At 44.3% G+C, this 15,732-nt stretch overlaps 1 protein-coding gene across 1 annotated transcript in view; it reads left to right on the top strand.

Annotated features, from left to right (window-relative positions):
- The window catches only part of mapkbp1 (mitogen-activated protein kinase binding protein 1), a gene marked incomplete at both ends in the record, with an annotated part of 50,922 nt that overhangs the window by 17,612 nt on the left and 17,578 nt on the right, over positions 1–15,732 (top strand). Inside the window, 6 exon segments of the mRNA XM_079573693.1 lie at positions 2,366–2,536; positions 5,945–6,082; positions 7,785–7,967; positions 10,320–10,480; positions 13,233–13,512; positions 14,674–14,796. Of these exon segments, the coding sequence (XP_079429819.1) occupies positions 2,366–2,536; positions 5,945–6,082; positions 7,785–7,967; positions 10,320–10,480; positions 13,233–13,512; positions 14,674–14,796 (1,056 nt within the window).

Raw genomic sequence — 15,732 nt, 5'->3', positions numbered from 1 at the left:
CCTGGTGGTTATGTTACTGAGACTCTACTGCCCCCTGGTGGTTATGTTACTGAGACTCTACTGCCCCCTGGTGGTTATGTTACTGCAGACTCTACCGCCCCCTGGTGGTTATGTTACTGAGACTCTACTGCCCCCTGGTGGTTATGTTACTGAGACTCTACTGCCCCCTGGTGGTTATGTTACTGAGACTCTACTGCCCCCTGGTGGTTATGTTACTGCAGACTCTACTGCCCCCTGGTGGTTATGTTACTGCAGACTCTACTGCCCCCTGGTGGTTATGTTACTGAGACTCTACTGCCCCTGGTGGTTATGTTACTGCAGACTCTACTGCCCCCTGGTGGTTATGTTACTGAGACTCTACTGCCCCCTTGTGGTTATGTTACTGAGACTCTACTGCCCCCTGGTGGTTATGTTACTGAGACTCTACTGCCCCCTGGTGGTTATGTTACTGCAGACTCTACTGCCCCCTGGTGGTTATGTTACTGAGACTCTACTACTGCCCCCTGGTGGTTATGTTACTGAGACTCTACTGCCCCCTGGTGGTTATGTTACTGCAGACTCTACCGCCCCCTGGTGGTTATGTTACTGAGACTCTACTGCCCCTGGTGGTTATGTTACTGCAGACTCTACTGCCCCCTGGTGGTTATGTTACTGAGACTCTACTGCCCCCTGGTGGTTATGTTACTGCAGACTCTACTGCCCCTGGTGGTTATGTTACTGAGACTCTACTGCCCCCTGGTGGTTATGTTACTGAGACTCTACTGCCCCTGGTGGTTATGTTACTGCAGACTCTACTGCCCCCTGGTGGTTATGTTACTGAGACTCTACTGCCCCCTGGTGGTTATGTTACTGAGACTCTACTGCCCCTGGTGGTTATGTTACTGAGACTCTACTGCCCCCTGGTGGTTATGTTACTGAGACTCTACTGCCCCCTGGTGGTTATGTTACTGCAGACTCTACTGCCCCCTGGTGGTTATGTTACTGCAGACTCTACTGCCCCTGGTGGTTATGTTACTGAGACTCTACTGCCCCCTGGTGGTTATGTTACTGAGACTCTACTGCCCCCTGGTGGTTATGTTACTGAGACTCTACTGCCCCTGGTGGTTATGTTACTGCAGACTCTACTGCCCCTGGTGGTTATGTTACTGAGACTCTACTGCCCCCTGGTGGTTATGTTACTGAGACTCTACTGCCCCCTGGTGGTTATGTTACTGCAGACTCTACTGCCCCCTGGTGGTTATGTTACTGCAGACTCTACTGCCCCTGGTGGTTATGTTACTGAGACTCTACTGCCCCCTGGTGGTTATGTTACTGAGACTCTACTGCCCCCTGGTGGTTATGTTACTGAGACTCTACTGCCCCCTGGTGGTTATGTTACTGCAGACTCTACTGCCCCCTGGTGGTTATGTTACTGAGACTCTACTGCCCCCTGGTGGTTATGTTATTATATATACATATATATATATTTATATTTATATATATTTGTGTATTTCAGAGCGGGCACATGGCGGCTGTGTATTGTATATATATATATGTATATATTTGTGTATTTCAGAGCGGGCACATGCCGGCCGTGTATTGTATACTGTATATATATATATATATATATATATATATATATTTGTGTATTTCAGAGCGGGCACATGCCGGCCGTGTATTGTATATATATATATATATATATATATATTTGTGTATTTCAGAGCGGGCACATGCCGGCCGTGTATTGTATATTATATATATATATATTTGTGTATTTCAGAGCGGGCACATGCCGGCCGTGTATTGTATATTATATATATATATATTTGTGTATTTCAGAGCGGGCACATGCCGGCCGTGTATTGTATATTATATATATATATATTTGTGTATTTCAGAGCGGGCACATGCCGGCCGTGTATTGTATATTATATATATATATATCTGTGTATTTCAGAGCGGGCACATGCCGGCCGTGTATTGTATATATATATATATATATGTATATATTTGTGTATTTCAGAGCGGGCACATGCCGGCCGTGTATTGTATATATATATGTATATATATTTGTGTATTTCAGAGCGGGCACATGCCGGCCGTGTATTGTATATTATATATATATATATCTGTGTATTTCAGAGCGGGCACATGCCGGCCGTGTATTGTATATTATATATATATATATCTGTGTATTTCAGAGCGGGCACATGCCGGCCGTGTATTGTATATTATATATATATATATCTGTGTATTTCAGAGCGGGCACATGCCGGCCGTGTATTGTATATATATATATATATATGTATATATTTGTGTATTTCAGAGCGGGCACATGCCGGCCGTGTATTGTATATATATATGTATATATATTTGTGTATTTCAGAGCGGGCACATGCCGGCCGTGCGCGTGTGGGACGTGTCTGAGCGCGCTCAGATCGCGGAGCTGCAGGAACATAAATACGGCGTCGCCTGCGTCACTTTCTCGCCCAACGGAAAATACATCGTCAGCGTCGGATACCAGCACGACATGATGGTCAACGTGTGGAACTGGAAGGTACTTATACTGCAGTACTACTGTAATACTACTGTAATACCAGCACGACATGATGGTCAACGTGTGGAACTGGAAGGTACTTATACTGCAGTACTACTGTAATACTACTGTAATACCAGCACGACATGATGGTCAACGTGTGGAACTGGAAGGTACTTATACTGCAGTACTACTGTAATACTACTGTAATACCAGCACGACATGATGGTCAACGTGTGGAACTGGAAGGTACTTATACTGCAGTACTACTGTAATACTACTGTAATACTACTGTAATACCAGCACGACATGATGGTCAACGTGTGGAACTGGAAGGTACTTATACTGCAGTACTACTGTAATACTACTGTAATACCAGCACGACATGATGGTCAATGTGTGGAACTGGAAGGTACTTATACTGCAGTACTACTGTAATACTACTGTAATACTACTGTAATACTACTGTAATACCAGCACGACATGATGGTCAACGTGTGGAACTGGAAGGTACTTATACTGCAGTACTACTGCAATACTACTGTAATACCAGCACGACATGATGGTCAACGTGTGGAACTGGAAGGTACTTATACTGCAGTACTACTGTAATACTACTGCAATACCAGCACGACATGATGGTCAACGTGTGGAACTGGAAGGTACTTATACTGCAGTACTACTGCAATACTACTGTAATACCAGCACGACATGATGGTCAACGTGTGGAACTGGAAGGTACTTATACTGCAGTACTACTGCAATACTACTGTAATACCAGCACGACATGATGGTCAACGTGTGGAACTGGAAGGTACTTATACTGCAGTACTACTGTAATACTACTGTAATACTACTGTAATACCAGCACGACATGATGGTCAACGTGTGGAACTGGAAGGTACTTATACTGTAATACTACTGCAATACTACTGCAATACCAGCACGACATGATGGTCAACGTGTGGAACTGGAAGGTACTTATACTGCAGTACTACTGTAATACTACTGTCATACTACTGTAATACTACTGTAATACCAGCACGACATGATGGTCAACGTGTGGAACTGGAAGGTACTTATACTGCAGTACTACTGTAATACTACTGCAATACCAGCACGACATGATGGTCAACGTGTGGAACTGGAAGGTACTTATACTGCAGTACTACTGTAATACTACTGTAATACTACTGTAATACCAGCACGACATGATGGTCAACGTGTGGAACTGGAAGGTACTTATACTGCAGTACTACTGTAATACTACTGTAATACCAGCACGACATGATGGTCAACGTGTGGAACTGGAAGGTACTTATACTGCAGTACTACTGTAATACTACTGCAATACTACTGTAATACTACTGTAATACTACTGTAATACTACTGTAATACCAGCACGACATGATGGTCAACGTGTGGAACTGGAAGGTACTTATACTGCAGTACTACTGTAATACTACTGTAATACCAGCACGACATGATGGTCAACGTGTGGAACTGGAAGGTACTTATACTGCAGTACTACTGTAATACTACTGTAATACTACTGTAATACCAGCACGACATGATGGTCAACGTGTGGAACTGGAAGGTACTTATACTGCAGTACTACTGTAATACTACTGTAATACTACTGTAATACCAGCACGACATGATGGTCAACGTGTGGAACTGGAAGGTACTTATACTGCAGTACTACTGTAATACTACTGTAATACTACTGTAATACCAGCACGACATGATGGTCAACGTGTGGAACTGGAAGGTACTTATACTGCAGTACTACTGTAATACTACTGTAATACCAGCACGACATGATGGTCAACGTGTGGAACTGGAAGGTACTTATACTGCAGTACTACTGTAATACTACTGTAATACTACTGTAATACCAGCACGACATGATGGTCAACGTGTGGAACTGGAAGGTACTTATACTGCAGTACTACTGTAATACTACTGTAATACTACTGCAATACCAGCACGACATGATGGTCAACGTGTGGAACTGGAAGGTACTTATACTGCAGTACTACTGTAATACTACTGTAATACTACTGTAATACCAGCACGACATGATGGTTAACGTGTGGAACTGGAAGGTACTTATACTGCAGTACTACTGTAATACTACTGTAATACTGCTGCAGTACTAGCGTGTGTGTTATTGGTCGTCGGGTGTCTACATGATGGACGGCGTCGGTCATAAAAGTGAATCCACAAACTGACGGTTTAATAAAGTGATCTGTAAACGCACTTTTCTCTGACAGGTTCGTGTCCAGAGCAGGTTAGAAAGAGCTCCTTCAGTGTAAACATGACTCAGGGGGGTTTGTTACAGCGCGTTTCTCTTTATTTCCTTCTTTCAACAGAAATAGCAAAAAAGCTGTTTTACAAATTAAAATCAGGCGTAAACATAGGATTAATCAGGAAATTAAAAAAACAGGATAAAAAAGTGGGTTTTGATGATATAGGACGTTTACATGACGGCCTTAACATGATGAACTTGAACACTGCTCTCTCGCTCTCCTAAAGCTCTGTGACCTCTGACCTCTGTGACCTCTGTGACCTCTGACCTCTGACCTCTCTGACCTCTGACCTCTGACCTCTGACCTCTGACCTGACGTTCACACAGGGAACGTCTTGTTTGGTTTAAACAGATTTTCTTCTTCATTGAGTTTGGTCCAAAAGTGGCTCCGTTTAACTTCATGTGACTTTAATGAAGTCAGAGCAGCGGAGTCTGGACTCAGACCCGGACCTGGACTCAGACCCGGACCTGGACTCAGACCTGGACTCAGACCTGGACCTGGACCCGAACCTTGACCTGGACCTGGACCCAGACCTGGACCTGGACCTGGACTCAGACCTGGACCTGGACCTGGACTCAGACCTGGACCTGCACCTGGACCCAGACTCAGACCTGGACCTGGACCTGGACCTGGACCCAGACCTGGACCCAGACCTGGACCTGGACCCAGACTCAGACCTGGACCTGGACCTGGACTCAGACCTGGACCTGGACCTGGACCTGGACCTGGACCTGGACTCAGACCTGGACTCAGACCTGGACTCAGACCTGGACCTGGACCTGGACTCAGACCTGGACCTGGACCTGGACCTGGACCTGGACTCAGACCTGGACCTGGACCTGGACCTGGACCTGGACCTGGACTCAGACCTGGACCTGGACCTGGACCTGGACCTGGACTCAGACCTGGACCCAGACTCAGACCCAGTATATGAAAAATTAATGATTTGATGTTTGAAGTTTTAATTATTATTATTTTTTAAGTCAGAAAAACATGTTCCTTCTGTTCTTTAGTTTGGTTGAACTGTATTATTTTTTAAGTGACTCGAACACACAAAACATGGTGGTTTTATTGATATATTTATATATTTATATATGTATTATTTCCTGTATTTCAGAAAAACGTGGTGGTGGCGGCGAACAAAGTGTCCAGTAAAGTTTGGGCCGTGTCTTTTTCCGCCGACAGCTCGAACTTCGTCACTTCAGGAAATCGACACATCAAGTTCTGGTACTTGGACCACACGAAGACTAACAAGGTACAAGTACTACAAATACTACAAATACTACTGTGAATACTACAAATACTACTGTGAATATTACTATAACCCGACCACACGAAGACTAACAAGGTACAAATACTACAAATACTACTGTGAATACTACAAATACTACTGTGAATACTACAAATACTACTGTGAATATTACTACAACCCGACCACACGAAGACTAACAAGGTACAAGTACTACAGATACTACTACAAATACTACTGTGAATACTACTACAACCCAACCACACGAAGACTAACAAGGTACAAGTACTACAAATACTACAAATACTACTGTGAATACTACTACAACCCAACCACACGAAGACTAACAAGGTACAAGTACTACAAATACTACAAATACTACTGTGAATACTACAAATACTACGGTGAATACTACTACAAAGTAGTGCTGGGCAGATGGTTCCTCAGAGTCAGACTTACAGATGTTGTGGTGATGTTGCAGACGTTTCGGGGACCTTTCGGTGATGTTTCGGTGACGTTTCGGTGACGTTTCGGTGATGTCTCGGTGATGTTTCGGTGATGTTTCGGTGATGTTTCGGTGACGTTTCGGTGACGTTTCGGTGATGTCTCGGTGATGTTTCGGTGATGTCTCGGTGACGTTTCGTGACGTTTCGGTGATGTTTCGGTGATGTTTCGGTGATGTTTCGGTGATGTCTCGGTGATGTTTCGGTGATGTTTCGGTGATGTCTCGGTGACGTTTCGTGATGTTTCGGTGATGTTTCGGTGATGTTTCGGTGATGTTGCAGATGTTTCGTTGATTATTCGGTGATGTTTCGGTGATGTCTCGGTGATGTTTCGGTGATGTTTCGGTGACGTTTCGGTGATGTCTCGGTGATGTTTCGGTGCTGTTTTGGTGACGTTTCGGTGACGTTTCGGTGATGTCTCGGTGATGTTTCGGTGATGTTTCGGTGATGTTTCGGTGATGTCTCGGTGACGTTTCGTGACGTTTCGGTGATGTTTCGGTGATGTTTCGGTGATGTTTCGGTGATGTCTCGGTGACGTTTCGTGACGTTTCGGTGATGTTTCGGTGATGTTTCGGTGACGTTTCGGTGATGTCTCGGTGACGTTTTGGTGACGTTTCTGTGACATTTCGGAGATGTTTCGGTGACGTTTCGGTGACGTTTCGGTGATGTTTCGGTGATGTTTCGGTGATGTTTCGGTGACGTTTCTGTGATGTCTCGGTGATGTTTCGGTGATGTTTCAGTGATGTCTCGGTGATGTTTCGGTGATGTTTCAGTGATGTCTCGGTGATGTTTCGGTGATGTTTCGGTGACGTTTCGGTGATGTCTCGGTGATGTTTCGGTGATGTTTCAGTGATGTCTCGGTGATGTTTCGGTGATGTTTCAGTGATGTCTCGGTGATGTTTCGGTGATGTTTCGGTGATGTTTCGGTGACGTTTCGGTGACGTTTCGGTGATGTTTCGGTGACGTTTCGGTGATGTTTCGGTGATGTTTCGGTGACGTTTCTGTGATGTCTCGGTGATGTTTCGGTGATGTTTCGGTGATGTTTCAGTGATGTCTCGGTGATGTCTCGGTGATGTTTCGGTGATGTTTCAGTGATGTCTCGGTGATGTTTCGGTGACGTTTCGCTGACGTTTCGGTGATGTTTCGGTGACGTTTCGCTGACGTTTCGGTGATGTTTCGGTGATGTTTCGGTGATCTCTCCTCAGGTGAACGCCACCGTCCCGCTCCTCGGACGCTCCGGCCTCCTCGGCGAGCTCCGGACTCACTGTTTCACCGACGTGGCGTGCGGTCGGGGGAAGCAGAGCTCGTCCACCTTCTGCATCACCTCGTCCGGTTTGCTCTGCGAGTTCAACGACCGCCGCCTCCTGGACAAGTGGGTGGAGCTACGGGTGAGTCACATGACCTGCTCATGTTTGTGAGATCCACAGAAGAGGGCTGGACACCGTGAGACGCCAGCCCGAGGTCAGAGACAGGAACAGAAACAGAAACAGGAACAAAACAGAAACAGAAACAGAAACAGAAACCAAACACACGCTGGAACAAAGAAAGCAAAACATTAGGGAAACATTTAGAAAAAAAAGGGAAAATTTGGGTTGGAATGTTTAAAATTATTGGAAAGTTGAAAAAAACACTTTGACAAATTGGGAAAAATTCTGAAAAAAGTGGAAAATTTGGACAAAAAATTAAAAATACACAATAAAAAAACACAGAAAAATTTGTGAAAAAAAAAAATGGAATTTAAAAAAACAATTTTCACAAATTTGGGGAAAAAAAAAGTTGAATAAAATGTTAAAATATGGACAAAATTGGGAATTTTTTTTAAAGGGGGGGTATTCTGCAAACTGGACTTTTTCCAGCTTTCCATCCTGTTATTCTGTCACTCCCTCATTAAAAACATGGCTGAAGTGTTGCCTTGGCACATTCACGTATTTGTGAGTAATCTGTAAAAACTCTGATGGCGGCCATTTTAGGGATAGGTTTGCCTGAGTCCTCCTAGGAACGCCCCCACCTCCTGGAGACGCCTCCGAGCTTTGGTCACCAGCCGAGTAACCAACCACTGCTCCTCAGCAGAACCCCCTCCCCACTGATGCCACAGACAGCGTGTGGAGGGGGCGTGTCTAAAGGCTCAGAGGTTCTTAAAGAGACAGAGGCCTATTTCAAGACATTCACTACAGCCATTTTGAGAGAGACATTTTATACAAGGCAGTTATTCTAATTTACTGCATTTACAGACCAACAGAAGGTTTGTCATCATTGTAGTGAGATATAGACTGGTGCTATGGGACTGACAAAAGCAGAACACCCCCTCTTTAAAGCAGAACACCCCCTCTTTAAAGCAGAACACCCCCTCTTTAAAGCAGAACACCCCCTCTTTAAAGGATGTTTCTCTTCAAACAAGTAAAAACAAATGTAAGAGAAATGAAGAGATAATGGAAATAATGTAACGGTGCCCAGCCCTGCACAGTCCAGACGACGGCCTCAGAACCTTCGTGTCTGACGTTAACCCTGTGTTCTGTCCCTGCAGAGGCTGGACCTCAGCTCTGTAAGTCCCTCCTCCTCCTCCTGCGCCTCCTCCTCCTCCTCCTCCTCCTCCTCCTCCTCCTCCTCATTCCAGTGTGTTACGTTTCCATTCGCCGCTGTCGGCTCCTGCACGCTTCAAACTACATTAACCTCTGAACTCCCGCCTGAACCCAGAGCATTTTCCCCAGTTCAGCTTTACCCAAATCCTGTAGGCCAGTGTAACGCCTCACACCTACAAAACTAACTTGATCTTTTCCCTCACATCATCAGATTTTTTTTCATCACTTTTTCGATTTTTTTTTTGTCCATTATTTTGTCACTTTTTTGTCACTTTTTCGTCAAATTATTCGCATTGTTTTGTCAAATTCTTATCACTTTTTCGTCCATTTTTTGTCAATTTTTGTCTTTTTTTTGTACATTTTTGTCGCTTTTTTCACATTTTTGTCATTTTTTGGTCAAATTTTTATCACAGTTTTGTCATTTTTTTGTCACATTTTTCGTACATTTTTTATCAATTTTTAATAATTTTTTGGGCACATTTTTGTAATTTTTTTGGTCATTTTTGCTTCTTTTTCATACATTTTTCGTCACTTTTTTGTCACATTTCCATCACTGTTTTCGTCTCAGTTTTGTCGCTTTTTTCACACCTTTTTCCAGAAGCTTTTGGATTGGGGTAAAGCTCGGTTCAGGTGGGAGTTAAGGGGTTTAACCTCTGAACCCCAGAGCCAGTGCAGCTTTACCCAAATCTAAGCGCTCCTGGACGGGAGTTTACAGCCCACAGGCCAGAGCAACGCCTCATTTGAAAGCTCAGAACTACAGAGCTGATCGCGACTTCTTCGTCTCCGATCCTGCGCTCTTTTCACGAAGCTTTTAGATTTGGGTAAAGCCGAGCGGGAGAGACAGGGGGGGGTCAGAGGTTCAGAGATAAAGTCGGTGCATGAGTTCTTTCCACTCGTCAGATCAACACTGGTCTGCTCTGGGTTTAGTCCTGGTTTAGTCCTGGTTTAGTCCTGGTTTAGTCCTGGTTTAGTCCTGGTTTAGACCTGGTTTAGTCCTGGTTTAGTCCTGGTTTAGTCCTGGTTTAGACCTGGTTTAGACCTGGTTTAGTCCTGGTTTAGTCCTGGTTTAGACCTGGTTTAGTCCTGGGTCAGTCCTGGTTCTGACCCGGTCCTGACCCGGTCCTGACCCGGTCCTGACCCGGTCCTGACCCCCTCTCCCAGACCTCCCAGGCGACCTGCCTCTGCGTGACGGAGGAGCTGATCTTCTGCGGATGCTCAGACGGGACGGTTCGAGCCTTCAGCCCCGTCAGCCTCGTCTTCCTCTGCACGCTGCCCCGCCCACACAGCCTGGGGGCGGAGCTCAGCAACATGACCACAGCCAGGTACCGAACAAAACATGCACAACAGGGTCCAGTGAAAGGTGAACTTTTAAAGGGGCTAGATTAGATGTAAGTTGGTCATTTTGTGCTCACTGCTGCCACCTCAGGTCAGACGTGTAACTGCAGCTTCTATATTAACCCCTTAACTCCCACCTGAACTGAGCACATTTTCTCCAGTTTGGCTTTACCCCAATCCAAAAGCTTCTGGAAAAAAGGTGAGAAAATAGCAACAAAACTGAGACGAAAACAATGATGGAAATGTGACAAAAAAGTGACGAAAAATTTATGAAAAAGTGGCAAAAATGTCACAAAAATGTCAAAAAGAAATTGACAAAAAATTGATAAAAAATGGATGAAAAAATGACAGAAATTTGATTAAAAAAATGACGAAAAAATTACAAAAAAAATGACAAAAATGTGACAAAAAAATTAGGAAAAAATGATGAAAAAATGACAAAAATGTGACAAAAATGTAATAAAAAATTGACAAAAAAAATTGACAAAAAAAATTACAAAAATTACTAAAAAATTACAAAAAATTTATAAAAAGGTGACACACAGAAATGAGTTGAATACCCAACAAAAAAACGATGGAAAAAAAATGTGATGACGTGAGGAAAAAGATCCTCTCGGTTCAGGCGGGAGTTAAGAGGTTAAGCTCGTGCAGGATTGTAGAGGCCGTTGTGGTGAACACGTCTGAGCTCATTCTACACACGAGGACATGGAGGAACATACTTAGTTTAACATGTTTAAACTCCGCATAGTCCCTTTAACACTGATTAAGACTGAATCACTTTATTATCCAAATCTGAAAGAGGTGAAGGAGCTTCGACTAAACTCTGCCTTTGTCCTGAGTCTGAGTCACGGCAAAAAGATATTTTTAGTTTTTACGGTTCACCACAGACAGAAAGTCACATGACCCGAGTCTGTCACATGACCCGAGTCTGTCACATGACGTGTGTTTACAGAGATAAGCTGCTGACTTTATTTTTAAAGACTGTGGGTTTAGTCAGAGGTGCAGTGCCTCTGGAAAGTATTCATACACCTTGAACTTTTGCACATTTTGTCATGTTTACAGCCCTAAACATAAAGATTTTATTTAGATTTTTTTACTGAACGTTCACACACAAGTAACAGACGACTGTGAAGTGAAAGCAAAATGATACATGATTCTGTTATTTTTCAAAAAATAGAAAAGTGAAAAGTGGGGCGTGTATAAGTATCATACAGCATTTTCTGAGTGCATTAAATTGCCTTTAAAACATTCCTAATGACTCCAGAAGGTTCACACCTTGGCCTAACGGTTAAATAGAGGCACCTGTGTGTGATCTACTCTCAGTATAATTACAGCTGTTCTTTTAGGCCCTCAGAGCTGTGGTCACTAAACAACATCATGAAGGTCCAGGAGCACCAGAGAGGTCAGGGATAAAGCTGTGGAGAAGTTTAAAGCAGCATTAAGTTATACAAAGATTTCCCAAGATTTAAACATCTCCCGGAGCAACTGTTCAATCCATCATTCAGAAATGGAAAGAGTAAAGCACCACTGCAGACTTACCAAGACACGGCTGTTCACGTAAACTAACAAACTGAACAAGGAGAACACTGGTAAGAAATACAACCAAGTGCCCCAAGATAACTCTGGAGGAGCTGAAGTCCTGCCGCTGAGCTGGGGGAATCTGGACATGGGACAACTATAAGTCGTATCTACACAAATCTGGCCTTCATGGACGAGTGGAAGAAGAAAGACATTATTGAAAGGAGGCCATAAGAAATCCTGTTTGAAGTTTGTAGAAGTCATATGGAGGACACAGCTCCATGTGGAAGAAGGAGCTTTGGTCAGATGAAACAAACGTTATGTAGAGAGAGAGAACTGAGGCTGGGGCGGAGCTTCACCTTCAGCAGGACAATGAGCCTAAACACAAAGATAAATCTACAAAAACAAACATATTAATGTGTTAGAATGGCCCAGTCAAAGTCCTGACCTGAATCCTATTGAAAATCTGTGGAAAGACCTGAAAACTGCTGTTCACAAACGCTCTCCTTCTAATGTGACAGAGCTGGAGTTGTTTTGTAAAGAGGAATGGGCTCAAATATCAGTCTCTACATGAGCTAATCTTGTAGAGTCAAACCCCAGGAGACAAAAGGGGGTTCACAAAGTATTCATTCATGCTGTGTGATACTTATGCACAGCCCCACTTTTCACTTTTCTATTTTTTGAAAAATAACAGAATCATTTTGCTTTCACTTCACAGTCGTCTGTTACTTGTGTGTGAACGTTCAGTAAAAAAATCAAAGTAAAATCTTTATGTTTAGGGCTGTAAACATGACAAAATGTGCTAAAGTTCACGGTGTATTAATACTTTCCAGAGGAACTGTAAGTTCAGTAAAAAGGAGAAATGGAGAAACAGAGACGGAGCTAAAACCGGACAAACCCTCTTAACCCTGAACCTGTTTCTCCAGTTTGGCTTTACCCAAATCTAACCGTTTCTGGATAAAAGTGTCAAAATGGCGACAATGGTGAAATAGTAATTTTCTTCTGTATATTTGTGTCTGTGCCATTATTCTCTGACCTCTGACCTCCCTCTGTCCTCCCTCTGTCCTCCCTCTGACCTCCCTCTGACCTCTGACCTCCGACCTCCCTCTGACCTCCCTCTGACCTCTGACCTCCCTCTGACCTGTGACCTCTGTCCTCCCTCTGACCTCTGACCTCCCTCTGACCTGTGACCTCTGTCCTCCCTCTGACCTCTGACCTCAGCCAGCTGTTCTCCGCGGCGCCCGGCGCTCGGTACCCGGACACGGTGGCGGTGACCTTTGACCCGGTGAACGGGTGGCTGTCGTGCGTCTATAACGACCACAGCGTTTACGTGTGGGACGTGCAGCACGTGCACGAGCGCCTCCCCGTGCACGACCCCCGGAGGGCGGAGCGTGACCCCCGGAGGGCGGAGCGTGACCCCCGGAGGGCGGAGCGTGACCCCCGGAGGGCGGGGAAACTCTACTCGGCGCTTTACCACTCGTCCTGCGTCTGGGGCCTCGAGGTAAAGTCACCGCACACGAATGCTATGCTAACACTAGCTACAGTTGCTACGGCAACACTGTGACAAAGATGGATTCAGACGCATCTCTGGAATCGCATGGAAAGACGTCACATGTCTTTTCGTGTCAAAGTTATGCAACAATTATAAATTGTATTATGAGCATGTCGCTCTTGGGTTCTTTACAAGTGAATTAATGAGTCCTGACAAGATGTTTATTGTTAACCTATCCATTATTTTGGGAAAATTTTTTATTCATAAGTGTAAATTTGCAAACAAAGCCCCTGTATTTTATGTTTTTCAAAAAGAACTTGATATGTATATAAAAAGTGTTGAGCTTTGCACTAACAGAAAGGCTGCTAAAACCATTGAAATCTGGTCACAATATATGTAGAGTTTATTTTTATTTTTATTGTATATTTCCCTTCCCCCTGGCAAGTTGTATGTATTTTGCACAAATTACCTCGTGTTTTTTTATGGAGTGTATGTGCAACATTTCAATAAAAAAAATCAAAAAAAAAAAAAAAAAATCTCTGGAATCGCCCATATATGGTCATTTTTCAACAGTTAAGGGGGAAAACAATTTTGAAAAAATCTAAACTTTCTCTAATTATTCAAAAACTATTTTAACAAACGCTGAAATATGAATCTAGTTTCTACTAAATAAAGATACAAAGACATGGGGAGGAGCAAAGTGGTTCAACAGCCCATAAATACATGAATAACGGAGAATGCTAACTTCATGCTACATGTTAGCATCGAGCTAATGCTAACGGTTAGCTAGCGCTTGCTACAACTGCCGTTTTTTTCACTTCACGAGAAAATATCCATATGGGCCCGATTTACACCTGACTTTATTTATGTGATAAATAAGTTCATATTCCACCAGAAAATGGCAAAAAAGAGGAAAATTGTGTTTCTCTAAAGATTCTATTTTCCCCCTCGGCGAAGCCACGCCCCCTTCTATGGCGAGACGCGTCTGTGTCTGTGGCGTCGGTGTCACTTTTTGATCGGAAAAGTCCAAATGGAGATTTAGCCACAATTGAACTGAACTGTATTTGCCTGTAGGGGGCGCTGTCTTCTCAGTTTCCAAAATAAAAGCGTTTAGGACGAGACAAACACAGGACATTTACGAAAGGATTTATATATTTTTGTTTTCCTCAGATTTACCCAGATGCCCCGGAGCCCAAACTCCCGCCCGGCTGCTTCCTGTCCTGCTCCTCAGACTGTACGGTCCGAGTCTGGAGCCTGGACCCGAGAGCCACGCCCTCCAACATCCTCAGCCAGGTGAGTCTCTACAAACACCCTCCTCCAGGTGAGTCTCTACAAACATCCTCCTCCAGGTGAGTCTCACAAACATCCTCCTCAGGTGAGTCTCTACAAACACCCTCCTCCAGGTGAGTCTCTACAAACATCCTCCTCCAGGTGAGTCTCTACAAACATCCTCCTCAGGTGAGTCTCCACAAACATCCTCAGCCAGGTGAGTCTCTACAAACATCCTCAGCCAGGTGAGTCTCTACAAACATCCTCAGCCAGGTGAGTCTCTACAAACATCCTCCTCCAGGTGAGTCTCTACAAACATCCTCAGCCAGGTGAGTCTCTACAAACATCCTCAGCCAGGTGAGTCTCTACAAACATCCTCCTCCAGGTGAGTCTCTACAAACATCCTCCTCAGGTGAGTCTCCACAAACACCCTCCTCCAGGTGAGTCTCTACAAACATCCTCCTCCAGGTGAGTCTCTACAAACATCCTCCTCAGGTGAGTCTCTACAAACATCCTCCTCCAGGTGAGTCTCTACAAACATCCTCCTCCAGGTGAGTCTCTACAAACATCCTCCTCCAGGTGAGTCTCTACAAACATCCTCCTCCAGGTGAGTCTCTACAAACATCCTCAGGTGAGTCTCTACAAACATCCTCCTCCAGGTGAGTCTCTACAAACATCCTCCTCAGGTGAGTCTCTACAAACATCCTCAGGTGAGTCTCACAAACATCCTCCTCCAGGTGAGTCTCTACAAACACCCTCCTCCAGGTGAGTCTCTACAAACATCCTCCTCCAGGTGAGTCTCTACAAACATCCTCCAGGTGAGTCTCTACAAACATCCTCCTCCAGGTGAGTCTCTACAAACATCCTCCTCCAGGTGAGTCTCTACAAACATCCTCCTCCAGGTGAGTCTCTACAAACATCCTCAGGTGAGTCTCTACAAACATCCTCCTCCAGGTGAGT

The sequence above is a fragment of the Gobius niger genome, assembly GCF_951799975.1.
Source record: "Gobius niger genome assembly, chromosome: 16".
In the NCBI taxonomy this organism is placed as follows: Eukaryota; Metazoa; Chordata; class Actinopteri; order Gobiiformes; family Gobiidae; genus Gobius; species Gobius niger.
The sequence above is the reverse complement of the archived record's forward strand: the minus strand, read 5'-3'. Positions and strand labels throughout refer to the sequence as shown.